This window comes from Poecilia reticulata, chromosome 6, assembly GCF_904066995.2.
Source record: "Poecilia reticulata chromosome 6, P_reticulata-male-v2, whole genome shotgun sequence".
Lineage (NCBI taxonomy): Eukaryota > Metazoa > Chordata > Actinopteri > Cyprinodontiformes > Poeciliidae > Poecilia > Poecilia reticulata.
Window position 1 is genome coordinate 23160482 of NC_088835.1, and position 26470 is coordinate 23186951.

The 26470-nt window shown below is 38.5% G+C and overlaps 1 protein-coding gene across 7 annotated transcripts in view; it reads right to left on the reverse strand.

Annotated features, from left to right (window-relative positions):
* Nucleotides 1-14860: 14860 nt before the first annotated feature.
* The window catches only part of tln2b (talin 2b), a 98356-nt gene continuing 86746 nt past the window's right edge, over nucleotides 14861-26470 (reverse strand). For 3 of the 7 annotated variants that reach the window (XM_017305320.2, XM_008412278.3, XM_008412279.3), the window contains exons 51-58: nucleotides 25905-26010; nucleotides 24616-24621; nucleotides 24050-24174; nucleotides 20949-21074; nucleotides 19831-19893; nucleotides 19557-19739; nucleotides 19352-19477; nucleotides 14861-18296 (exon numbers count right to left, since the gene is read on the reverse strand). In XM_017305320.2, coding sequence (XP_017160809.2) covers nucleotides 18168-18296; nucleotides 19352-19477; nucleotides 19557-19739; nucleotides 19831-19893; nucleotides 20949-21074; nucleotides 24050-24174; nucleotides 24616-24621; nucleotides 25905-26010 — 864 coding nt within the window. In that variant the 3' untranslated portion in view covers nucleotides 14861-18167. Of the gene's footprint in view, nucleotides 18297-19351; nucleotides 19478-19556; nucleotides 19740-19830; nucleotides 19894-20948; nucleotides 21075-24049; nucleotides 24175-24615; nucleotides 24622-25736; nucleotides 26011-26470 lie in introns of those variants that run through there. The other 4 variants (XM_017305321.2, XM_008412280.3, XM_081608211.1 and 1 more) reach the window with 3 other exon arrangements.

Consider the following 26470-nt stretch of genomic DNA (forward strand, 5'->3'; position numbering starts at 1 on the left):
CCAAGGAGGGGGTGACTGGATTCCTGAGGACATCCAATACTCTCCGGAGGAGGCGTGTGCGAGAGGGGAGCTGGGAGGTTTTTTTTAAGGAGCTGCTCAGCGATTCGTACTTCCCAAACATTTGACTTTTGATACGTCTTTATATGGGAACTCCAAGCAAGCGGGCTACAGGAAATGTACTTTGAAATGCTACTGTCATTGACGATGTCTAGGGCGATTGACGATGTTAGAGCAGCTTTTTCTGTTTGTCTTTCTTAACCACTCTTTACAAAGGGGGTTCAATTTGTCATTGTAAAGTCGTTTTTCTAGTGATTTCCAGGGATTTCAGTGATCCCAGACTGGGACTGTGGGTCCCAAACTGCATTTAAAACAGTCCGACCTGGGTTTCCTTTGCTTTCCGTCTCTGTTTGAGCAAGAGCGTCCCCAGAACATTTTGAAAGGGGTGGGCAAATTGTGGCGACTAATAATCCTGAGGGTGGTACATTAAACAGTTAAAACCATTAACATTTTCTACGATGTTGTTATACAGGTACATCTAAAAAGAAGAAAAACAGCATATCATGTAAAAGGTATTTTCTTTGGTAATTACATAAAAAAAATGAAACCCATATAAAATAAAGATTTATTACACACAAACAGGTGTATTTCTTATTTCTGTCCATCTTAGTGACTGCGACTTTAGAGTTAATGAAAGTCCAAATGTATGTTTCTCAGAAAAGTGGAATATTACAGAAAGCAAATAAAAAGATTCTCAATACAAAATATTAATACACACAGTCATGGGTAAGACTGTTAGCTTTACAGCTGCTCCGTGACAATATCTGACTCTTTCCACAAAGAGTGTAAGCCGGGCTACACATAGAGGGTTTGACCACAGGAAAGTTGAGTGGAAGGAAAAAGTGTGGTAGAAAAAAAATATGAGAGAATAGTGAAATGATGCCCAGTCAAGAGTTTGGGAAAGATTAACAGGAAACAGAATGTTTCCGGAGACAAGACCCACCAGACACAGACATATCCAGGACAACTGTTGCATTTCCTGTCTTGATCCATTGTCAGATCAGAGACTTCAAAAGTGCCTGATGTGCACTAAGGAGAAAATATTCTGAACTACTTCACTGAAATCCAAATTTTTTAGATACAAGTTGCTGAGCTCTAGTGTGAAGATTCCACAGTTGTCTGCCGGTGTTGGTCCACTGTGTTTTCTGAAGGTCAGTGTAGCCATCTACTTTTAGAGCACTTTATGCACCACTCTGCTGACAAGCTTTATGGAGATGGTTTTATCTTCAAGCAGGATTTAGCACTTGTCCACACTGCCAAAAGTACCAATAACCGCTTTAATGACCATGGCATAACCGTGGCTTATTAAACAGAAAAGCTGTCTGTCATAAAAGCTCACTGATATATTTGAATTGAATTACTGAAATAAATAAACTTTCCAGCGAGGGCCACAGACACATAAATAACTCAGCTTAAAATACTGGACGTAAGCCTAAAATGCATTCATTTGATAAACTAACACATTTATTAATAAGTCGATTAATCTGTTTGTGCCTCATTGAGTCTCATTTGTCCTGTATTGATTTAATGTAAAACACAATATTATTCACGTGTTTGGCTGGGTTATAGGGGCGGCCATTTCCACCACGGCCCTGCCTTGGTGGCACCGCTGTGTCTGAACACATCTGTGTGGTGTTGGTAAGGGACTGACACACAGCATGGAGTAGAAGACATGCTTTCTGTAAGCCTATTGACACCTAGATGCATTGTTTGAAGTCACTGGGGCTCAACACAACCAAGTGTTTACCTGAAATTGTATCAGATATCAGTGAGGACAAGAGGGAGCTTAAACCTCAATTACAGCAGCTTACTCTCTAATCTGTCTGTCATCTGGGAAATGTTAACTGGCATTCATGCTGCCAAATGAGAGTATTTGATTATGCACACACATAAAAATAAAATAAAATTAGTAAATATGCATCAATAGATTTTGAAATGCATTGATTGCAGATCCCACATGCTTTGCTTTCATAAAATATATATTTGTAAAAAAATCAACTCTGAGGACTAAGGATACCCCAACTGTCTTGGAGCTGCCACAAGGATCCTCAAGAGTATTTTTAGGACTGCCTTCTCTTTCGTGCACCTGCCTTGGTCTGTAATCAAGACTTTAGACATAGAGCCAAGCGTTCTGGATCTAACAGCATTAGATAGCGCTCCTAAAATATTCTTTGTCCTGTTTAGACTAAGCTCAGTTTTATAGATTATTTTGGCAATCATACTCAAGCTAGTAAAGTATTAAATGAGCCGTCCAATCTTCAGACTTTAACCAAGAGAAAGAAAATGTCATCATTTGAGACGAGGGGCGGAGACTGAATGTAGGATGTCATCATATTGGTTTGGTTTTCTCCTGCTAATTTTAGTGTTGCTCTTTTGGATATGATTGGAAGACTTTGTGGCCAAAGAAAAATTTCAGAGTCCATGTTTATGACATTTGCTTTTTATTAGCCTCTGTTGACAATATATTTAAAAAAAAAATCTTTTTTTATTTTATTTTGTAGCTTAAATAACTCGATGTGAATAAATATTAGGTAACCAGAACTTCATGGAGCCATTAGTTTCATGTCTAAATGGTCATGGTGTTGGTATACAAAGCTATGAAAATAATTTTGTCCTCTTACATGTTTCTTCTGTTTTCGCTATATTTTGTCACATATTTGAGGACATCATGTGACCTCAAATATCACACGATATTTGAGGTCACATATGTTTATGTGGTCCGATAAACAAATTTTTATCGGACCACAATAAGTTGAGTGAAATGTGAAAATGTAACTACTTCATTTTCAATTTTTTTTCTGCCATTCCACCTTTGATGGAAACAACTGCTGCTGTCAAGTTTTTCACAACTAGCAAAGAACTGTGGAGGATTTTGGGTCCACTCATCTTTGGAGAATTTCTGTAATAGCCACACTGCAGGATTTTCAAGCATGAATGCCCTGCCTACAGTCAAGCCACTGCGTTGCAATAAAACTTAAGTCCAGATTTTTACTAGCTCACATCAGAATCTTCATTCTGCTCTTTTTTTCTGAAATGTTTCTGAATAAAAAACCCCCACCAATTATAAGAAAATGTACAAAAGAAATATTTTTGACTGATCATTTACACAGAATATTTTTTTTCTGGAAGTCTAGAGAAATAGCTGAATATTTAATTGAGAATCGAGGACTTTGTGTTCTCTTTGGTCAGCAGTGGATTGGAACTTTCTGACTGATGCTATTATTGCCTAACTTTTCTTATTTTCGAATCAAGAACACTATGGACGGCAGTGCACTGGATGCAATTGATTTCATGTCTGAAATCAATTGCATTTTTGTGCTAAGTAAATACAATTTGAAAATGTTTATTTTCTCACATTGCGTCTCATCTTGGAAATGTTTGATAGCGCTGTACAATCAAAACACTCTTCCAATCTTTATCATACAAATCAGATGTGGCCTTATATAATGCACAAACATACCTTTTGGATTCATGACAGCTAGATGTTCATAATATACGGTAAAAAACCCAGCAGCATACTTTCGGTATTAGTTAGACAAATAAAAGGCAGTCTGCTGGAACTTAATTATCTTAAAAATCTCTTTCATTTAAAATAGTTGGATGGATTTCCTGTGGCACTTTGAGAAAGGAAATGAGCCATGCTGTGTGTTCCTGCAGTACATTAGCACAGTAAATAAAGCACAGGGTCTGTTGTAGTTTGGAACGACATCCAAAGACTGCTGAAAATGTACTGAAAAGTTCCATGATGCATTCCGTAGGAAAATCTGATAAAAAACAACAAAACTAAAGTAAATAGCTCATAAATTTGTATTCTTTCATTTTATTTTATCCTGCACATCATGAGAACAGCATAAACTCCTTCAATATTTAAGGCTCAAGGCCTTTAGGAAAGCCACAGCCCAGCCAAAAGACATTTATTTTTCCCTGCTGCTGAAGTGAAAAAAAAGAAGCTCTTGACATATAATTTTGTGGGGGGAAAAAATGTGCCTCACAAGCACTTTGAGGCATTCCAATAGATCAGACAATGACAATGAATTTAAGCTACAGTTTGGTTCATTTTAAACTGGAATTAAAACAACGGGTCACTACAAATTAACACCAGCGGCATTGTTTTGGTTGAAACCCTCCCCGTCCCCCCAAACACTCCTCATGTTTCTGAGAGCCATTAATCTCTGGAATAATGTTCCCCTTTAAATGGAAAATTCAGCTGAGGGGATATCCCACTTCATTTCTCTCAGTTTCATTTTTGATAACCTTCCAGCCTAATCTGAGGTTTTCCAGTCAGATCTAAGGTTTCTCTAACATGCTGGAATTGTGTTTACCTCTCAGGATCGTGGTGGAGCGTTCTGAAGTGGGTCAGCAGCAGAGTGGGACAGGTGCAGCAACAGGTAAAGGCCTGCACATTAACTCCGTTATTGTTCCCAAAACTTTCTCAATCATGCATAACTTTACTGCAAATATGCTTATAAAAAGGGGCTGTTAAAAAAATGATGGCATCCAAGAATCACTTGGGCACAACTCTGAGGTCACAAAATATTTATAGTCGTACTCTGAGTCAGAGTAGATGTGAAAAGCCAAACCTTAACCTTAATCCTAACCCGAAGGGGTTGTGGAAGTCTTTTTTTAAAAACCCATAGTTAATAATGAGACTGTGGCAGTAGTAAAACACATTATTTTCTCAGACAACAAACAGCACCCTTTCAAAATGCCTCATTAATTTGATCCCGTATCACTATAGCTTGCAGCGTTCATCGCAAATGTATTTTTCACCCCCTAAACTTTCTCACGTTTTTCTATGTAACAATGACAAATGTTAGCGTGCCTTATTAAAATTTTATGATAGACCAACACAAGGCAGCACATAAGGATGCATGATCTCATCACCCCTGAGTCAGTCCTTTGCAAGTCCACCTATCACAGGGAGACCATCTCCAGTCCTTTAGAGTTTATCTGAACCAGTTAAACATCTGGAAACTGAAATTCCTGCCCAGCTTTAAAAAAATAAAACTAACAAAAAAAAAAAACAACTAAGACTGTCTGATTAGATGGAGAACATCTGTAGAACACAATTTTCAAGCCTTGTCACAGATTCATAGTTAGATTTATGTCTGAATTTGGATTGAGGCATTGTAACACACACGCTTTGATATAAGAACCGTTCCATTGCAGCTCTTCCTGTGTGTTTAGGGCTGTCAACCTGCCGCAAGGTAAACCAACACTGCCTTCTGCTTCCTCCAGCCACCTTCCTCCTGGCTTTTGACAGCACTACTGTGTTGTTCTGCCACAGAAAACCCCAATAAAAGTTTGTGATTGTAAAATAAAATAGGTATGAATACTTCTTCAAAGTGTTACTGTCAACACAATGTAGTCAACCTCTGAGAAGCATGGTGCAAATAAGAAGATAAGAGAAACAAAACTGTACTCGCGTGAGTAGATCTCGAGAAAAGACATTAACGTTGTACTCATGAAGACTTTCTGTAAACCTTAATATCTAAATAGGAATCAGTGGGACATTTTATTTACTCTTCAGTGTTCCCATACATTAATGTCTATTTTACATGCAATGCTAACTGCACACTGCATGGACATTTTAGAGGCAGCTGTCTCCTCATGCTGGGGGAAGAGCCACTGGGTGAAGCTCTGGGAAGAGCAGGCGGGCTTCTTGTCGAGTGGATTCTGCCGACATCGTCCGAGTTTATATTTAGAGAAAACCTCCTGGCTCTTTAGGACGGTACCCGTGCAATTAGATAGGTCCATGCAGGGCAATGGTCGAAAACCAAAAGGGGGGCCTCGGGATTGGTGCAACCTAAGCTGTAATCCGACCCAAACCCACAACCTACTGATGGTGGGCTTATTCACAGTAATGTTCCAGCACTATATATACAGGTAGCAGTAAGGGTTGTCTGCTTGGGGGTGCAAGAAGAAATGGAAATGCAACAAGGGCATGGAGTCAGAAACAGTATTTTTGCTTGATGGATAGTTGCAATAAGGTTGTGGCATTTTGACTCCGGCCCTACTGGGCAATCCTAAATCTGTCACTAAGGGTATAAATCTTACAAAAATGTTCCTTTCTCTGGTGCAATTCATTAAACTTCCCGTTTGGCTAATGGGAACTTTGTTCATCACATCAGACTGTTTCCTCTAGACTGAATCTTAACAATTTAACTCAAATTCCTTGGGCACAAAGGTCAATAATTGCAGCTGCAGGTGCTCCAAAGATAAGAAGCTTTCTCCCAGGACCAAGAACATGCTGCAGAACAAAACAGCTGCTGTTAAATGAAAGAATCTGTCATCCTTCAGATTGCAGTAATTCTCAGAAATAGGACACAAAAAGAAATACTTTTGGGACAGCGTAAGAAACATTCTCTCATGGCAGGTCCTAAAAAGTAAGTTTTGGGAAAATTTGACAAAGATAAGAAGCGTTTCTCGAGAAGCAGTTTGGAACAACAACTTCATTACCGACACAAGATGAGCAACTGAGCAAAAAAAACAACAACAAAAAAAAAAACAGAAAGGCAAAGCTGGCAGTGCTGCAAACACAAATGTGGGCAAGAGTCAAAATGGAGACATATTTGTGGCCTCTACAACGCTCCGCCCAGATGGTTTGTTTGCGTTTCCCCTTCAGATGGGATGCACAGAGAGACAAGACCATCAGCCAAATCTGATGCTGCTCAGTCAGCCTAGACAAAAAGAGCAGGGAGGGACCAAAGCATTTCGGTGGTGGGCGTGGGGGGTTGGAGGGGGGTTGTCACGATTCATTTCACACTCATGTGGGATGCCAAGCTACAATCCTTCTGTAAAATTAAATTCTCTAAAGGCTAGACAGGTCAAGGCAGGAGTATTAAATCAGACACTGTCAATCTGTGCTATACACTCTGCCTTAAAAACCCAACATTGACACTTATTTGTGCCTAGTCTTTGAAGTCTATAGGGAAGTACAGTAAATGATTGTTTACAGGGAGATTGAACTCCTCCTACTTCTAGATAAGGAGCAGAGAAATTCCTCCTGCAGGGATCAGGACTCATCGCTGACATAATAGCTTACTGTCCTTTCCTTTGGGCCTGTGGATATCCTCTCCCACACATGCGCTAACTGTCTTACTAATCTAATATATCAGCTTGGAACTGCCCTCCAACTTGAGGACATCTCCATTACAATATTTGTCTTTAGTGCTTTGTGCTGTATGTTGAAGATCCAGGAGTTTGTATGCTTGCAATCAGTGGGAAAATCTTTAAAACAATACAGAGAAAAATGTTTGATTCCTTTCTTTTTGTGCCTATTTCTCGCACTTTAATGTACCTGATTATCGTCATCATCATCATCACTTTTATTAAAGACACAAGTAGGAACATACATTTAAAAACAATTAAAAGACAAGTCAATAAAATAAAAATAAAAATTACAAATATGAGTCACAGATTTGCAAAATTACAAAATCTGCAGTGATTTCATTGCATTCATTGCATTCTGGACTGAAAACTGACTGAGCTTTGTGCAAAATCCTTTAGTAACAGGATGATGTTATTTGTAGAATCACATAATCTCCACATGAATCTATACATAATATTACATAATACGTCATGAAAAATGGAGACACCAACACCAACAAATAACTGGCTTGCAGTGGCCCATCTCTTTATTCTAATCATTAAACAAATCTGAAGATCAGTCACAGCTTTTGCAACACAAAAAGCAGATTTCAAGTGATGATTTCACTCATTTCTTTATTCTGAGAAAGTAATTACCCCATAAAACTGTTTGTTTTACCCTGGACAACCACAATTATCATTAAGCATTGCCCATAACTGGCAATGAATCTACTTCATGTTGATTAGACCAAGCACTAATCATGCCTGGGTGTGATTTGTGAAACGGCCAAGAAATGTGGTTAATGACAGTTAATTAATAATTTGAAAAGATTTCATTTTTACATAGGTGGTATGGGTATCTGCATTTGCATTTTGTATTTACGCAGGTTGTCCCCTCCCCACCCCCCCATATTAAAATTGACTGGATTATCTGTGTGACTTTAACTGAGCAAATACTTTTTCACAGCACTGTATCTTCATCCATATATGGGTTCTCTGGTGTGAGCAAGGTTGAATACTGTTGACAGAGAAGACAGCTAACTTGTGGGGGCTTTTTGTGAGGTCATAAGTCAAAGGCCATTCAGTATTTTTTTCCATTCCTTGGTGCTCCAAAACTTCTAGGTATGCACTTTCTGCTCAGCTTCTGTTCTCCCGGCTACAGGCTGTCTGTTGGGCGCTGTAGGGCTCAAAGAAATATGAAGATTGCCAGGTTTTCTTTATTACGCTGATCATTTCTCTTTAAAATACTGTACGGCCTTCTCTTTAATGCTTCCTCTCACACCACCGAGATGAAAACAAATAAGTTTGCGTTTGAAAGCAGAGAGCAAGGAGCCCCGTTTTGTTTACGAGTCCCGCACCTTCAGCTGAGCCTAGCTTGGCCAAGTGAAAGCTATAATGTGAAGTTCATTTGAGACTCTCCTGATGAGACATTCCAGTGTGGTTCTGGGTGGCTGTTTGAAAGCCAACAGCCTGTGTTCACTGCAATTGGGTCACAGTGGTCTCTCAGTGGTGAGAAATGCCAGAGGAACCCACAATGCTGCAACACCTGATTTCTTAAATTAAAGCAAAGTCTGTCTGTAGCTCTCGGGCTTGATCAAACTCCACGATGGTTATCCTCAGACTAAGACTCAGTGCTCAGCTTGGGATGTAGATGAAAAAGTTGTGGACAGCCAGTCATTAAAAACTGAGCAGACAGAAGAGAGAAAAAATAGACGACATCTGGTGTGGTCTGGCGAGTTCTCGTTATGGAGCCTTGGAGGTGTATGTACTACATGATGGGGTAATAATGTCTACATGAAGACATATTAAAAGAATGGAATAAAGCAGTGTAAAAGCTTAACTTTTCATGTCTAAAAAGCCCCCCCATACTTTATTAAAAATTCAAATTTGCTGAATTATCAATAAATAAGCCCTCCCACCCCTGTTTTCCTTTATAAAGGACACAGTTCATCTTTCACTGTGTTCACAACTGACAACATAAGTAAAACAATACAGCAAACAAGGACAAATTGTTCACTATGATACACTGAGCTGGAATAGTAGATTTGAAACAAATCAAGAAGGAACAATATCAAATCTGAACTTGCAGAAAGTGCAGAACACAAGACCTTCAGAAACAAGCCAGTAAACTGAGCAAGCACATATGGTAAGAACAGAAAGCCTGAGGCAAAACTGAATAAAAATATACTCCAAATATTCGCTCAACCAGAGCTACAAAAATCCTGGTCATAAACGTTTAGCCCTTCATGAAAACAAATTTGAATGGTTTGTCATTTTTGTTGCGCAACGTTAAGGATGCCGACACAGATGTTATCCTGTGTACAGAAAGAGAGCAGCGGCGTTCTTGAACGTGCCTCATCTCACCCTCAATGAAACTTCAATCCTGCCCAAAGTAACCAGGGGCTGCGAGGTATCCCAGAATTCCCCGAGTGAGAGACACTTAGTCCAATAGAGGAGCAACACAAAGAGAGAGAGACACAAGTGAGAAACTTACATACCACCTCTGTCAGAGTAAAGAGGGTGGACAAAATGCACTCCAGTCATTTCTGACTTTTATTTCTACATAAAGTTAGAAAGCTCTGCACCACTTTATATTAACCACATCAGTTAGTATCGAGTAGGATGGTATATAATTTGACCTGGATTGGAAAAAATGGAATTGATTGAATTTTGACCACGTTGGTAATTATTAAATTCAACCTATAAAGCAGTTATTAAATCCCACCTCGTTCACAACTCTGCATAGAACTAGTAAGCATCTGTTTCCATTCTCAGTTATGTTAAGTACAGCACACATCCCAAATGTCTGTTTCTCTGAAATACATCCCTTATTTTCAAATCCATGGCCATCAAAACAAATTCAGATCCAAGAAAGATACTTATAGTTAAAGCTAAAAGTGAAAGCAAATGTGACAAAATGTGAACAAAGTCACAATGGATATTTATTTTAGTTATCTTTACACTAAATCATCTTATTAAATCTGGCGCCAGCATTGATAAACAACAATAAAAAAAATACTGTTAGTGAGAAAGAGAGAGTGTTTATTCAGCTTTAATGCTGGGTGGGGAGACTACTGGGCTGAGAGAGGAGAAGGAGCCAAATATTTTCTTCTCTGGCTGACACTTAACGTGTTTAAAGGAAAAAGTCTCCTTGTCAAGACGGAGGGATTTTATCGAACGAGTGCTTAGTCTCATTCTAAACTGTCAAAATCTAATGAGAATATTCATATCAGTTCGCTTTGGCAGAATGATCCAAGACAATCAGCTCCTCTGGCGAACATCAAGTTCTTGGCACTTATTCAACCGTGAACAAAGCAAACAAAAATCAGCGAAACCCTTTAGAAAGAACCTGACTTCTGATGATTGCGTCTGGCGCTGGGGGATTAGATTTAATGGCTATTCCTTATGTTACTTGCGAAGCTGTCCAAAATTAGCACCAAAGTTTTAAGTCTCAGCTTGGTCCCGATATAGCTGTGGTGTCACTGCTGACTGAGAAATACTGTGCCTCCTGTACATGATGACTGACGGAGCTGCTGTTCCGTCATGCGGGGGGGAAATAGACGGCACTCAGAAGATATTGTCTGCAACTGACATTTCTACACCACACATACCAGCAGGTCTCACCTGTTAGCATCTGGAAATGGGGAAACTGAAATATGAAATATTTCATAGAACTGTGCCAATGCATCTGAAACTGTCAACATAAATCACATGAACAACTAGTCGAAAGATGCATTTTTAACAGGTTAAGAGTAATTTCATAACCAAGTATAAGCCTTGTACTTGCAATTATTGTGACCACTGGAAGCAATATTGTCGCGACTTCTTAGATTGACTCGACAATAACCAATTCCAACCCATAAAGCATCATGACTCATTCTCTCCATGCTCTGTTTACTATTCACATTAAACCAGAGCTTGATACTGGATACGACGCAGCATTGATATAATGGGAGAATGCAGCTGATGACCTAAAATAGTAATAGTGTTCAAGAGCTGAGGAAAGGCCTCTCTTAGATCCATCAGCTGCTGTCTCCCAGGTTTATGTTAGGAAGTCCTGTGTCTTACAGCACACAGAAGAGCGGTATGTAAATACGCTTAAACAACAGGCATTCGCAGATACAATGACCTCACTCACTTCTGCAAAACCATGTTGTAATTTGTTGCTTTATCCCACAGAGTTTCGGCTCATCTGCCTTTTGGAGAAGATTTTTCTGCCAACACTGCTTGAGTGTGTTCACGTAAAAGTACCAAAGACCTGAACACAAAGTTCTAAACTCGATGATTATTGCATGGTAGCAATAACAGCAGTTGTTCCGTTCACAAAGTCAGCATTTTGAGATCCATGCTGAATAGTAAAGATTTGAAAACACAGCTAAAATGCTCTTTGTGAAAGTAAAAGTTGAATGGCTCTTTACTACTTCATAACATTTTGCAAAATAGCTAATTTAGCAACAGCGATACTGCTGAAAATCCAAATTGTTAGCAAGTTGATGTTCTCCTAAAGCAGTTGGTGCTAATGAATTACGCATCTTAGCAGCAGTCAGGGAAAAATTTTAAATATCACTGTGTTAGATGAGATTTCATCAACAATACTGTTTCCACTTATACTACGAGCTTGAGTAATTTGAAAGGTGGTAAATTATCCTCAGTTTACTAACAAGTGTGGACTGCATCACACCCTATACAGGATTATATCCAAAAGATTTTGCTAAAAACATTAAAAAAAAAAAAAATCTCAGCAGGTGTGTTTGGAGAGATTTCATCAAGGAAGGAAGGGGAACATTCCTGACATTGCCCAAAGATTGGCCCAAGAAAAGGGTTAGATTTTTCTTCAGTGCACAAAGGACCACAGAAAATGAGAAGGGAGAGAGAGAAAATGGCCCAACCCTAAAACCCCAAAGTCCTCCCTGACAGGCATTCTTTTTAAACCTCACTTTCTACTCCACCGCTCTGAGCAAAAGCTCTCTCCATCTCTGTGCTTCACTGATGGCATAGCTAGTTTTCTGCCTGTTTAAGGAATTTCTTCACCAGATGGAAGCTTTATTTTAAAATGCTTAATACCTTTCAAGAGAGGGTTTTCTGATGTAAATATATTTATCCATTAAATGACATAAAAATCAAGAAAGAATGAAAAGTCAAAGTGGAAACTGACCTTAAACTCTTATTATGAATTTGCAGGGTTTTTAAATTATGTACGCTATTACAACATTATCAAATTATGTCACTGCACTTTGTGTCTTTATGGGACAATTTTTAGCAAACAACTAACTGCATTATTTATACTCATCAATGAAAAGGTGAATGCTTAACCTGAGAGACAAAGACATTCAAACCTTGTTTTGCCGCTGATTAACTTCTACACATTTAATTTGGATATTTTGTTTCCACATGTTGATATACAACTAAAAACCACAGTGTCTTTTAATGGAATTTTATGCTTGAGACTAACAGTTCCACCACCATCATGTTTGACAATTGGAATATCGTGTTTCATGAAGTGTAATTACTTATGCTTTTATGTGGGGGCAAAAAGTTCAGTTTTGGTTTTATCTGACCAGAGCAACTTCCTGTGCTTGCTTGTTGCATCTACATGTCGGGGATAAAACAAACTCTTTTTCCTAATTAGATGACATTTAAAGGCCTTTACTTACACTAGGTTTTATTTAGTGACATCGGAGCACAGTGGTTAAATGCAAAAAGGATGACATCATTTGTTGAAATTTTGAAAACTATGAATAATTTTTTCTTCTACTTCACAATTATGCACTAGTCTGTGGTGGTCTATCATGTCGGTCCCAATAAAATACATCAAAGTTTGTTGTAACGCAAAAGAATGTTTGAACTAAAGTTCAAAAGGTATATTGTAGCAAGGCACTGTAAATAGTTATTTGACAGCAGTTAAAAAGGAGCTACTTGTGATGTTTAGATATATAAACCTCAATAGTTTTTTGCAGTAAACCTAAACTGTTGGGACCAAACTATTGTAGTGTTTTTCATTGAACCATAACATTTGTTTTGTGTCCCAACCTTCCTGTGTCTGTGATAAGACAGACTTATGACTTGTGATAAAACATTTCCTGTGCCCTTTGAATATTTACTGCGTATTTACCACAGAACATAGAATCATACATCAACACAGCAAATTGATGGGTAACAACCTGCATGTTGTTACCCATCTTACTCTACTTACTCTAAATGTTGTCTTTAACAAATGATACGATAGCACAGGATTTCAGAAATACATTAAATGCAAAGCTGATGAGAGGAAGAAAAATGTAGTCAGTTCAGGTGGACTCAAAGATGTCTTTATTTCTGTTTGAAAATATTAAATCTGGAATAGATGGCTGTAATTGAACCTGTTGTTTTTTTTTCTTCTGAAAATCAGTGTCTGTTTCAGTGATTGTGTAAAAATCTTAAAGTTGAAAAGGAAAACTAGCAACTTGATAATAGTTAAACAGAAAAACCTTGTTGGTCCACTGGCACGAGAGCCACAGAAAGAGGGTGAGAAAAAGATGGATAATCTCTCTCAACACACATGGCTTCAGTTTCCCCTCCCTACTGCGCGGAGACCAAAACACTCAAACAGCCAAATATGGTCTTCATTAGAACAGCGAGGAAATGTACTGGACTTCCATCCTTTATGTATTCTCTATCCAACATGCTTCTGACTCTGTGAGAAGATCAGCTAGAGTCTTGCAAAAACAAGCAAAAAACAATATGACATCAAGTCTGTGTGATGGCTTGTCATACCCAGATACCCAGAACAAAATGTGTAGAAAATAATCACTTCTCAAATAATTTTACTGTGTGCAATGGTATGTGAACGAGCAAAAATGATGTGAGCTCTTCCTCTTGACCAAAACATCTAAATGGAGATCTCTGCATACTTCAAAGTCTGGTCTGGGAAGCTTGGAAAAAAAAAAAAGAAAAAAAAGTGAATCCACAATTTCCATATTTGGTCTGGCAAACCTCTGCTAATCGTTCCACACGAACATGCTTCTCCAAACATTCTCTTCACCCCTGACTGAGCTATGAAGGGCAATGCTGACATCTGCTGACAAAAATGCAGAATGGCAGTCTTTTTTTTAAAATCTTTTCTGTTTACCTAGACAAATGCATGAACAAGTATTCATGTTCTGTCATGTTTGAGATACTTTGTGATACACCATCACAAACAATGAATTTGAGGAAGAAATTATAAATTTTTAAACAGTTTTTTTTTGTTTTTACAAAAAACAGAATCCCAAACATGTGGCTTGCATGTAGAATGTATTTATCTCCTTTAGTCTGACTCTTTTAAAATAAATAAAGATCAACCAAATGCTTTCAGAAGTCAATTTATAACTTCCTGTAGGTACTTCAATCTCAGTATAATGCAACTGAGTTCAGAGGCTGGATAGAAAACATTACTAAATATCTTGAAGACCAAGGAAAGCACTAGATGAGTCAAAGACAACCCATAGAGAAAATTAAAGCAGGTCTTGAATACAAAAACAAAATCTAAGGCTTTGAACAACACTGTTCACTGTTCAGGTCACTTAAAGAGTGAAGCACAGTCACATCAGACTTGGAAAAGCATTTTCAACAACTTGAGTTGATAAATCCACACAAGACTTAATGATGTTTAATTGATGTAAACAGTATGGTTTAATTGATGTAAACATCAATTAATCTGAACAAATACAAATAATAGAAAAAAAAATTAGTACCGTTTGCTTGAAACTGTTTTATTTTTATTTTTAGTGAATACAAAAAATACTTCTGTGACCAGATAAATATTGTAAATACAGCATCAAATGATACAACCGACGCAGTCTGTTAAAGAAAGCACAACACCTATTTATAACAGAGACGCCAACTCTTATTCTACTCCAGTAATACTTAGACACACCCGCTGGACAGTATAGTTCAGGATTAGTCTCACATTAACAGATAAAAAAAACAAAACATTTTAATAGTGGTTTTAGACAATGCAACAAGTAAAGTTATTCAGCTCAACGTTTTATTTGGCTGAACGAATTTAAATCATTTCATTACCTCAGACACATGTAGCCACATGCTCACTGAATGCAATCTAGTGTTAGCAACTAAACCCTAAAGGTATCCATAGATGCCCTTTAACATCAGCACTATAACACCGCCGGCAGGTATAGGCCCCCAGTATGGCAAAGATTTTGCTGATAGACTGGCATAATGTTTCTGACCCAGAGAGGAGAAGGCTCAGGCTCCCAGCCAGCCTGATGTTCAGCTGCTTGCAGCGCAGACTCAAATAAGGCACTAGTATACGATGCAGACATGACATGGGCATGGACAGACTGAGGAGATGAACAGCAGTAGTTTTAAAACATGTGTAGCGCATTATTGGAAGAAAGAAAGAAAAAAAAGGAATTTTATCAGCTCCCTCAAATGCAACAAGAAGCGGTTTCCTAATAAAGATTTTTATGTGATGGAAGCCTTGAATTGCTGTCTGTAGTGTGAAAAATGTGAAAAAATTTATGCTCATATCAGTTCCAGAGCTGGAAGCACAATATCCTTGTAAGAAGCTTATTTTCCATCAAATAACAGCAGTAACTCAATATTACCTTGCTGGAATAGCCTGTGGAGTTTGTAGACATATAGTTAGTATAGTAGCAATTTTAAAAACACTGGACAGTAACAGGAAAATAATAAAGTGTGCTTAGGTCAGGGTTCCTAAACATTTTTTTTTCTAACAATTTTAGTTCAATACTTTTTTTAACATTAATTTCTAGATATCTGGGTCAATCTTCAGGGCATGTTTAAGTTACAAAGTTAAGATCCAAGATTTTGGTTGAAAGGGATTTCTTCTTTTTATTTTGGCCAAAATTATTTCTTCTGAATGGAAGAAATTTTTATGTTTCAGAGAGACCATACCAGAATCTGTGGAAGAGCTAACAATTAGGGTGATGGCAAGGAGGCCGTCCAATCTCGGAGAATCGGAGTTCATCTCTAAAGATAAATCATCAAAAATACCAGTGGAAAAAGCTCGTAAGCAATTATAAGAACGATTTGATTGCTGCACTAGAAATAAGGATTTTTAAATCATTTTTGACATACATTTTAAAATAAATTCTAAATAGAAACAGATTAATGTCATTTAAAACTGTTTTGCTATCTTTTGACAGAAGCCTGTTTCACTTCCCATCATAGACAAATGCTTTGGTAGAAAATAAAAATCTAAACCTGTCAGAAGTATCATACATCCTCTCATTACCAGCATAAATGTCATATTAATGTCAACTTTAAACTTGAACTCAAATCAAGAGCAGGACAGGTAGAACTTGGACAGGGATCCCAGCACACATCACAACTGATTTGGGACTCAACAAAGCATTAAAGAACTCAACCGTACTTAAAATTTATTCTAAATGTTTAAAAGCCAATAAACCAACAAACCTAAGTGAACTCAACCAATTCTGATAGAAGTTATAAAATGACCAACCACAAGTAAGCCAGGGCCTTATTGAACCTGTACATAGAATCTTGACCACACAATTCAAACATCTGCATCTCTTTGTTGATTTTAAAGTCAGTGCTGCTGTTTGGTTTCTCTTTAGTTTCTTTCTAGTTCACCATGAAAAAAAAAGCTCAAATAAATAAACAAAATTCCTATGACATTTATGGCTGATGAGTATACGTAAACTTTGGGCAAAAATTGTAAATATTATTTACAGTAAAGAAGTCTCAATGAGGAATTTCATTTCTGTTTCCCTAATAAATTTATAGTCTAAAAAAGTCTCAAGGTTCATCCTTATCATTACGTCACCTGAGTAATATCCATGACATATCTACATCCGACATACCCATTTATTTATTTATTTTTTTACAACTCAACACTTAATATGGTGAAGACATAGCTGTCATCATGGTAACTATGTAGAAGCAATCTATTTTCTTTTTCTTCCACATTTGTTTGGATCTGTAAAATATCGATTCAATTCAAAACTATTCTGAACTTTTGAAGACCGCGAAGGAACCCTGTTTGAGTACAAGTGGCACGTGAATGCAATCTGGCTTGTGTAAGTGGTTGAAACTTTAAATCGTGAAAGCAAAAGGAAAAAGACATGTCAGAACAATGTAATAATACTGTGTATAACTTTACTGGGTTATCTGCATTTTAGGTGAAAAATCAGTGGGATCCTTTGAGTGCAATATTGTACAAGCAGCAAGATATATTTGGTCACATTTAGATCTGAATATCTAAACAAAACTACTTTCTTTCTTTTTCATAGGTATTTTCCATAAAAGTGATTGACAGTAGGGATCAATGCATTTTTGTTATTTTGTCCCTTCACTTCATCTACATCACTAAACCAATCTGTGTTTGGCGTCAAAAAGAACAGATTAGCTTAAAATTCAGGAATAAATCTGTTGTTTTAGCTATAGTCCCCACAATTAACATGGTTAGTATGATACAAGGGCCTTTTTGAACAATAATACTCTATTGGTTAGTAGCTTTATCGATATGTGTTAAGAGTAATGGTGCATGCAAGCCCACAGTTTGAAGAGGCATTGCCTTTGCTGCTCTCTAATCATCCTTTGACAGATTTTCCATATAAAACATAAGCTACAGACCTTCGTTTTTGAACGTTTGTTCAGTCATATTTGCTCTACACAGTTAAAGAATGTTCTGTGATTACTGAGAGAATAAGCATCCGATTCATGCCTGTAACAGTCAGTAATGCTCGTGATGCACTAATACCTACACCGAAAATAACTCAGTCAATTTGTCTCTTGTTTGCTCACAATAACAACTTTCTTTATATTAAAGTCTGAATGTCGAAGCCATTCACTGACAAACACATCACGCACACTTACACTCGCACAAGTACACTACAAAGCACAGGCACTTGCTTTTGTCAACAAATAGGCCTGTTTCAAGTGCTGAATATAGTCTTCGGTGATGTCGGAGCCAAGCGGGCGGCAGTACGTCTGCCGTCGTCTCCTGTTCAGGAGATGCCGTCATCTGCACATCAGCCTCCTCGCCTGCTGCCTTGTAGTCAGCCCTCGTCCTCCCTCAGTTCGGTCGGCAGGAATTTGTATTGCTGCTGTCGGATCTGAGCCAGCTTCTTCCGAGCCTCCTCCAGCTCGCGCTCCTTCCTTAACATCTCCTCCTGAGCTGCAATGATCTGCGAACAACAGCAACAGGCTGATGGAGACCACGCATTTCCAAAGACATTTTTAATTTCTCTGGTCACACGTGGGCGTGCTCTTGCCAGGCTCCAGTTGTGTGGACCCCTTAAATCTTTTATTAAGTTGCTACAAGTGATCAGCCTACGCTGACTGCACTGTGATTGGGATGTAAAGGGATGTTATATAATTAGACCTGAATCTGACTTTATGACTGGCTGGTATTACATTGATTTTATTTTTCCCTGATCTGAATTTTTGTTAAATGAAGACGAATTGAACAAGTTTATCTTAAAAAGTGCCTCGATTTGACATTTGTTGTGAATAGGCAGCAAATCTATATATGAGCCGAATTTTATCACATTTAAATTGCTAATGGCAGTGCCCTGTATTGGAGAATCAATACCACACTTGAAAGATGAATCACAATATGTGTCTACTGTCAGTTCACCAGAAGTGACATAATAAATAATTACTGATGGTAGTAATAAAAAAGAGAAAATAGAAACAAACATTTGTTTAGTTATTTACCTTCCTTGTTAAATGTCAATCAGAGTCTAAGCTGGTTACAATAACAGTGGGATCCCAGAATCCCATCAGTGTGACAATGACAGGCAAAATGGAAAGAGACGGGCATAAGCTCAGTCGTCGTGAATATCTCACTGACACGGGAACCCAATCAGGATCAAAAAAGAAGCAACGACAACAGAAAAACACTCGTTGGATATTGTTGATCTTTGTTTGCTTTTGCCGAGATGAATATTCTCTGTTCCAGCAGTGAAGCGGTTCAAAGCCATTCGAGGTGTGATATTTTGGAGCTGTTAATGTCCTGGTAAACAGCTATGAAAGGGATCTGATGTTTTTTATTTATTTATTATTATTTTTTTAATCTGTGGCAGCTCATCACAATTTCAGAAAAACAACTGTGGCATTTTGATATACGGGCAAAGAAACGCAATCGCTCAGTAACATTTAGCGGAAAAGGGCAACTCACGCAGTCGGGAGGATTTATATCCAAGACTTCACAAGATTCACTCATAGATTTTTCTCTCACCTGAGCAATGCCTCCAACAAATTTGGTCTTCACTACCACGCTGTCGTCCTCCGTCTTGTCAAATGCTGCTTTTTGAGCTGCTTTCACCAGGTTGTCCGAAGCCCGCTTCACTGCGTTGCCAGCAGCCTAAAGAAAGGTGTTGTGGGGAGCGTACCTATGAGTTAACGCATCTTTTCACAGCTGAACTAATGTGATTCGGTGTTACCTGTAATCTTCTCATGGCCTCAGAGTCGTGGTCCGCCTTCACCTTGCAAGCCACCAGCAGCTGAGCCGTGGAGGCTGCGACCTGCTTGGCAGAGCAGATGAGCTTCTCCTCGCTGGCGTGGCCCTGCACTGAAGCGTTCGCCGCCTCACACAGGTTACTGGTGGCTGCTGCTACCATACGGGCCTACAGCAACGAACAAATTTACACTTATTCTTGGCAGGGTACGACGTTTAGTAATACAAAGCTTATACAGTAACATATCAAAGCAACTTACAGCTGATATGAGACCCTGCGACCACTGGCCGTCATCTACTGCATTAGCTAGATTGGATCCCACCTGAGGAACGGAAAAAAAAAAAGCATCTTACACATACAAAATCGGTGGTTATTTCTTTACCTTCGCTGGGTTTATGCGTTTTGAACTATTTGTCAATATCATCTGGTTTCACTAGACCTCTTGCAGAGGATGAAATAAGAACTAGTCAGGTGGTGAAATGATGCTTTGTAACAATGCTCATATCAGTGAGTGGAGTTAATGACTTCAATCATCACCAGACAATGAGTTTGTTCTCTTAAGATAATATTGGGGCCTTTAATTGCCAAGCAGCCACCAGTAGCTAAAGCAAGCTTAAGCTCAACTTTCACATTTTGACAAAATAATTATTCATGAAGTCAATACAGACAGGCAATACCTTATGCAGAGCTGTATTACACTATAAAACCGCTTGGTTATTTCTGTAAGCCAAATGCTTAGGAACAGGATGAAAATAGAAGTGTTTAGGTGGTTAATGTGATAAATTTAGTAAATACGTTTTTCACTTAACAAGAACCTTTTACCTAATAATCAGTTACCAAAAGCTTATGCAACCTAATTTCAACATTCACCCTAATTCCAGAAAATTGGTCATAAAGTTAAAAAGGACAGGAAGTATAATACCTTACAAATGAGCATAAGCTTTGACTAAATTGTCAATAAAGTCTTATGAGCCATGATATCACTCCTATGGCTCTCTGGTAGAGTAGTAGACTTGCAATCAATAGGTTGTTTGATTCCAGTTTCCTCCTGTCACATGTCAATGTGCCTCTGGGCAAGCTGGCCTCCCACTCAGTGTGTGCATGTTTGTGAGTGCAAATTGGTGAATGTGTCTCTAGCATGAAGTCCATTTAAGGCAATATGAGGCTAAAAACAAAAAAACAGTTTAACCCAAATAGCTACTTATTATGTAACCTAGTTAAGATTTAATTTTTTCAACATACTTTTTGGTAGTCTAACTGTTGGATATACAACAGTCCGACCCATTTTTAAGCCATTTTTTTTATATGCTGGGTGTATAGTGTACGTGTACTATGCCCACATAACAATCAAACGTATGGAAGGAATTAGTTTCTGACCTTGCCTTGTTGCACCAGTTCTCTTTGAGCTGCAGATGCAGATTTTACAAGAGCACTGGTTGCTGCAGCGATAGACTTTGCAGCTTCTAAGATCTGGTCCTCAAAATCCAGTGTCTCATCAGCCTGCTGGAGAAAAAAATCCCCCCAAAAAGTTACAAATCCCAATCCGCAATGAATGGATGAAAACCAAGGTAAAAAATAATAACACATCTATCCTCAGATCTGTAAAATACACCCAGCCACAAATAACACGGCCTCAAGTGACAACTTTTTTCTATAAAGTGTATTGAGGGTCAATTTTATCTTTCACTTAAAACAAATCTAGATATAGCACATTTTGAGCAACGAAGCAGAACGTGAACACAAACGGTCATTTCTGCCAAATGAACTGAAGAACAGTATGAAAAATCGCGGAGGTTCAGTTCGGGGACATTCAACAAATGGCCCTCTCTGCATCAGCAGTCAACAAGATGTGATTGACCACAGACCTCCATAAACACATAAGGCACACGTGGCTGGAGACAGGGCGGGACACTGTAGGAATATGTTTGATATATAGTTGGACTGAATAACAACCTAATATATCAAACATATCAGACAGAGCCCTGCAGAGAAGGCTTCCAGGCCTACAATGGCTTAGGGAGTTGGAAGGGAGGGGGAGGGAGAGAGGAAGCATGCTGGGAGCAGGAGAGCGTCTGCTCTTAAAGGGCGGAAAGTATGAGGGAGAAAAGAGCAGAGGGGAGTAAAACGGAAGAGGAATAATTCAGACAGTTGTTCTGAACATAAATAAAGCCTAAACATCTGTTTGGAACTGCGTTAAGCTATGATAAATAACAGTATTTGTGCTGGTTTTCTCTCTCTCTGCGATAGCATTAGCGTCATTCCAAAAATCAGAGTTAACAGAGCTCTACAGTTTGTGAATCACAGTGTACACTGAGCCTTGCAGAGGTTTGCATTCTCATCCTTACAATTCAACGTATTGGGATTTTATATGACTGACTCACACGACATAGCTGAAATGGAATGAATTTTTAAATAATTTTCTTAGAAATTAAAATATAAAAAGTGTGGTATGGATATATATTCAGCCCTATTTACTCTAATATAAATAAAATCCAATAAAACCATTGGCGTCAAGGAGTCCTCCAACTATCGGACAGAGTTGACGTGTGTAAAATAAAAAATATATATATTAGGGAGCAGTGAGCACACACCTTTAGGACCAAAGAACACTCCAGCTTAGAGATAAAGTTCTGGAGAAGTTTAAAGCAGAAGTAGGCAGCAAAAAATATCTCAAGCTTTGAACATCTCACATCTGACATCGGAAAAAAGGAAGAGTCTGGAACAACTGCAAACTAAAGCCACGCAGCGGACATCGTTGATGTTCTCTGGTCAAATAAGATTAAAATGACCTTCTTCTGACCTACATGAAACTCCATTTGTAGAGCAAAACTAACACAGCATGTTGCCTTGAAGACAATACACCTAAAAGTGATATACAGTCATGACAGAATGTCATGAGAATGCTTTTGACCGGCACAGATGGAAAAGCTGGCCAAAGCTGATGGGAAGATTGATGAAACTGTTTGAGGTTCCAAAATTACTCACCTTCACCTTCCAGCAGGATAGCAAAGCCAAATATAGAACCAGCTCTACAACGGAATGGTTATGATCAAAATATTTTTATGTGCTATGCCGGCCCATAGGTTACAAATCTTCAATTGGTAACCTGGAATAGTGATGTTCATAGAGGTGCTCCATCTAATCAACTAATGGGCAAAAATATCTGTCTCTACACCCTAGCCTGGAAAAAAAACAAAAACATGTTCGAACATTGCTGCTGTAACCACACTGAAATGCAGTCCTACAACATATTTTGTAAAAATAAAATCGAAAATTATGTAACATTTTACATCTAGTTATACAAAACTGTACACTGATTTATCACATAAAATCCCAGTAAAATGAATTGAAGTTTGCACTTATAAAATAAACTTTGAAAATGTTCAAATCAGGTGAGTACTATTGCAAGGCACTGAAAATCATTTCGCTTTTATATTGCATTCCCAGGAATTCTTTTGTCTTAGCTTCATCTTATACCTGACTAAATAACCTTTTATCTGTGTTAATAAGAAAATTAAAGTATGTTTAGTTGTTTAAGGTTTCATTTTTCTGTTGTCTTTAATATGGCCACTAGAGGGAGCTACTGACACGTAAAAGATGAAAATCCTTTCCTTGATTAATCTCTTTCCATAAAAATAAGAGCCCTGCTGCTGCCGAGGAATTATAGTATCTATAGTGTGAGACAGGACTTTACATGGACTTCATTCAAAAACAGGACAACCTAAATCTATATACGTTAAAGTCACACAGATGAAGACTGGACTGATGATCACATTTACAGGAAGAACAATAAAAAAAGGGAGAAAGCTTTGCAGTCACAAGACCACAAATGTCCAGAGACAGATAAACAAACACTACAACCATGCAGAGCACGCCACAAAGACAACACATCCTTACAAAGAGAACAAAAACATAAAAGTAGTCTTATAGCACATGTAGTATAAATTACCACCTATGATGCCTGTACATTATGCTACACATTTTGGTTTTGATCTGGAGAGCGAGCACAGGGGTGAAGCAGTAGTAGATTAGAGAAGAAAAATAGAGCTACGAAACAAAAGGAAATAAAGTTCAATAGGACATAGAACTTCTCTTTCACAAAGGGTCACAGCAGTTCAGTGCACATTTGAGCTCAATCCAACATAAGCCTGACAACCCAGCTGTGTAATTACATCTCCTGGCAATGCAGTTCAAAATAATGTTCAAGAGGAGCTTTGAAGAAAGTTTTATAAGTTAGCTCACTGGACGAGCTCTCTGAGTCAACATGCTGTGTGAACGCAACATAGTCTCTTTCTCTTCTTTCATGATTTCATGTCAGCAGATCAGTTACAGAAAAAAGAGGACTCCGCTTCAAAGTCGGCGTCACCTTTTTCCTACCTACATCCCACATCGACTCCCAGGCTGATTAATCGCAGAAAGCTGTGTTTGGGTTTGAGTGGGTGGGAAAAAAAAAAAAGGTTGAGTGGGGCACTTGTTACCTTGGGCTTGGCCCTGGGCTTGAGCTGCTCCAGTTTCTTGGCTGCGGCTTCAATGGAGGCTGCTGCACCGAGGAGCTCGGTCTCAGCGATGACGGTGGGGTCCTCGGGGTCCACGCAGTCTGATCCTGGAGGAGATCGATAGCAGACATTGGATTACCGACGCCGTTTTCTTCCTGCTTTGCACCGAAGGTAAACAGAAGCAACAGCGGTGCATTTCCATTTCATTTACCAGTGCAATTATGCCATCCTTTCATCGTCCTAAAGACGCTCAAATGTTTCCATTATCACAATAATGCCTCAAAGCAAACTGAGATAAACGTAAGCTAGATGGAATACACATCTGATGGATCATTGTCTTTTTAAAAGGCTTTTAAATGTCCATAAGACTGAGCTGCTCAAGGACAGCCTGGTGAAGCAGATGGGGATGATGTTTATAGATTATGTTTATCACTGGGGAAATCTGTTATCCCCCCCCCACCAAACCCCTGAGCCGACTCCTCTTTGGCCCCCCACTGACCCTGATGAAAGTTGATCTGGGTGAACAAAACACGCCGTATACCACTTACCTCCATCTAAAGCAGCAAGGGAGGAGGGGGATGGAGAGAGAAAAAGAGAGAGACCACATGGGACATTAGAGAGGTGAAGTGGATAGCCCCACTGTGTGTCAGGCTGTTCTCTGAAATCTAATTCTCACCCAAACACAATCTATTAGCCCTGTCAGATGCAGTACTGCGGCATGCAGAGACACTACTGTAACCATCCTACACAGCTTCATTTGAAGAAATTTGCATGGCGATTACACTGAGCTACAATTTCAATATTCTGAACTGATTTTTGGGGAGCCATCTGTGTTAGAGATGCTGACAGGTATGGTGGCTTGACTCACTAGTGCAACAGTGTTGTTCATGAGCAGGAGGATGAGGGCTCCTTCCACTAATCTTTGACATCTTTGCAATCCTGTCAGGGATTTTTACATTTCGTCGAACTGCGTTGGCTCCTACCGGTACCCCGCCTCACTTAACGCTGAATGTTGTCTACAAATCCAGCTCAATCAGTTTCCCTCTGCTCCAAAATAATGTGTCATAGTAGTACCGAAATTCAAATTTATGACAGGTATACAGCACCGACACACTCCCATTAGCATCCCTGTTTAAAATGTGCCAAAGCATAAATACGTAAAACAAAAGAAATAAAATATACTACTGTAATAATAGAATCACACACTATAAAAATAGAACACTTTCACCTTTAGTTCAGCTTTCTTGGAGTCAGAGGGTTGTACAATATTTTCACAGCAGGGATAATAGTAACTGTGACACACTCATTTTTTGTGTAAAAAATATATTTCTTAACATGAATTTTATTTAGGTACATATCATGGATTTTTTTACGGGTCATTACTACTGCAATAAAAGATTAACTTACTCTAAGACCTTTAACATATTTACGAGGGTGTCTATAAAAGTGGCGGCCCTGGAATTTTTTTGTTGATGACAAAGCATACAGGCTCAGACACAGATTATTAGAAAACTCTTGTGCTCTCTAAATGTGTTGAGAATGGTCTGCTTGTAATTCTCATCTCTGTTTCTACTGATGTCATAAAAATATAAAATATATACTGAGTACTCTGGACTGCATGGAGGCTTGTTGCCGTTATTAACAGTATCAAAAACATAATAATTTTCACAGGTTCCTTAAACCCTTGAATGCTTCTGCTGCATCCTCCAATAAATGATGCATCAGGCAGAATGGGGGCATTAGTGACTAAATGGCACTGAGCTACACTCAGTGACTAAGAGTGTTTGATCAGCAAAGTGAGTGGGTGCGTACGTATGGGTGTGTTTGTGGATGTCACCTTTCATGGCCTCGGCTGTCTGGACAAGCTCCGTCACACAGGCTGCCACATGCTTTGAATGCATGGCCAGCTGCTGCTTCTGCTCTGGCATCGGTCTCTGCAACACCTGAAAACACAAGAGCACATCCTTGTAAAATGTACAAACAACGAGAATGAGAGGTCGGCTGGAGTTATGCTCCCAGGTTATGACAGGGATTACAAAAAACAAAAAAAACAAAAAAAAAAAAACCTATTCATGTCAACTCAAATTTTTAGGTTAATAAAAAAAACAATTCAAACATTTTGATTTGGGTTTTTGAAGTTTGGCTGAGCAAAGCATTTTATTTCATTGCATGCTCTTAATTACAATGCACTCTATATATTACCCATATAATGTACATGAACTGGAACTGGCATACAAGCTGACATTTAACGACCAGTCCAACAGGAAAGATACGATACTGGAAAGATGATATGTTTTGTCTTTCAGAAACTGAGAAAAGTTTTTCAAAGTTAAAGAATTAATCTTGTACACCAGACCTGATTAATGTTGCAATAAAAGATTTCATCTAGTAAGTTGATGTAAT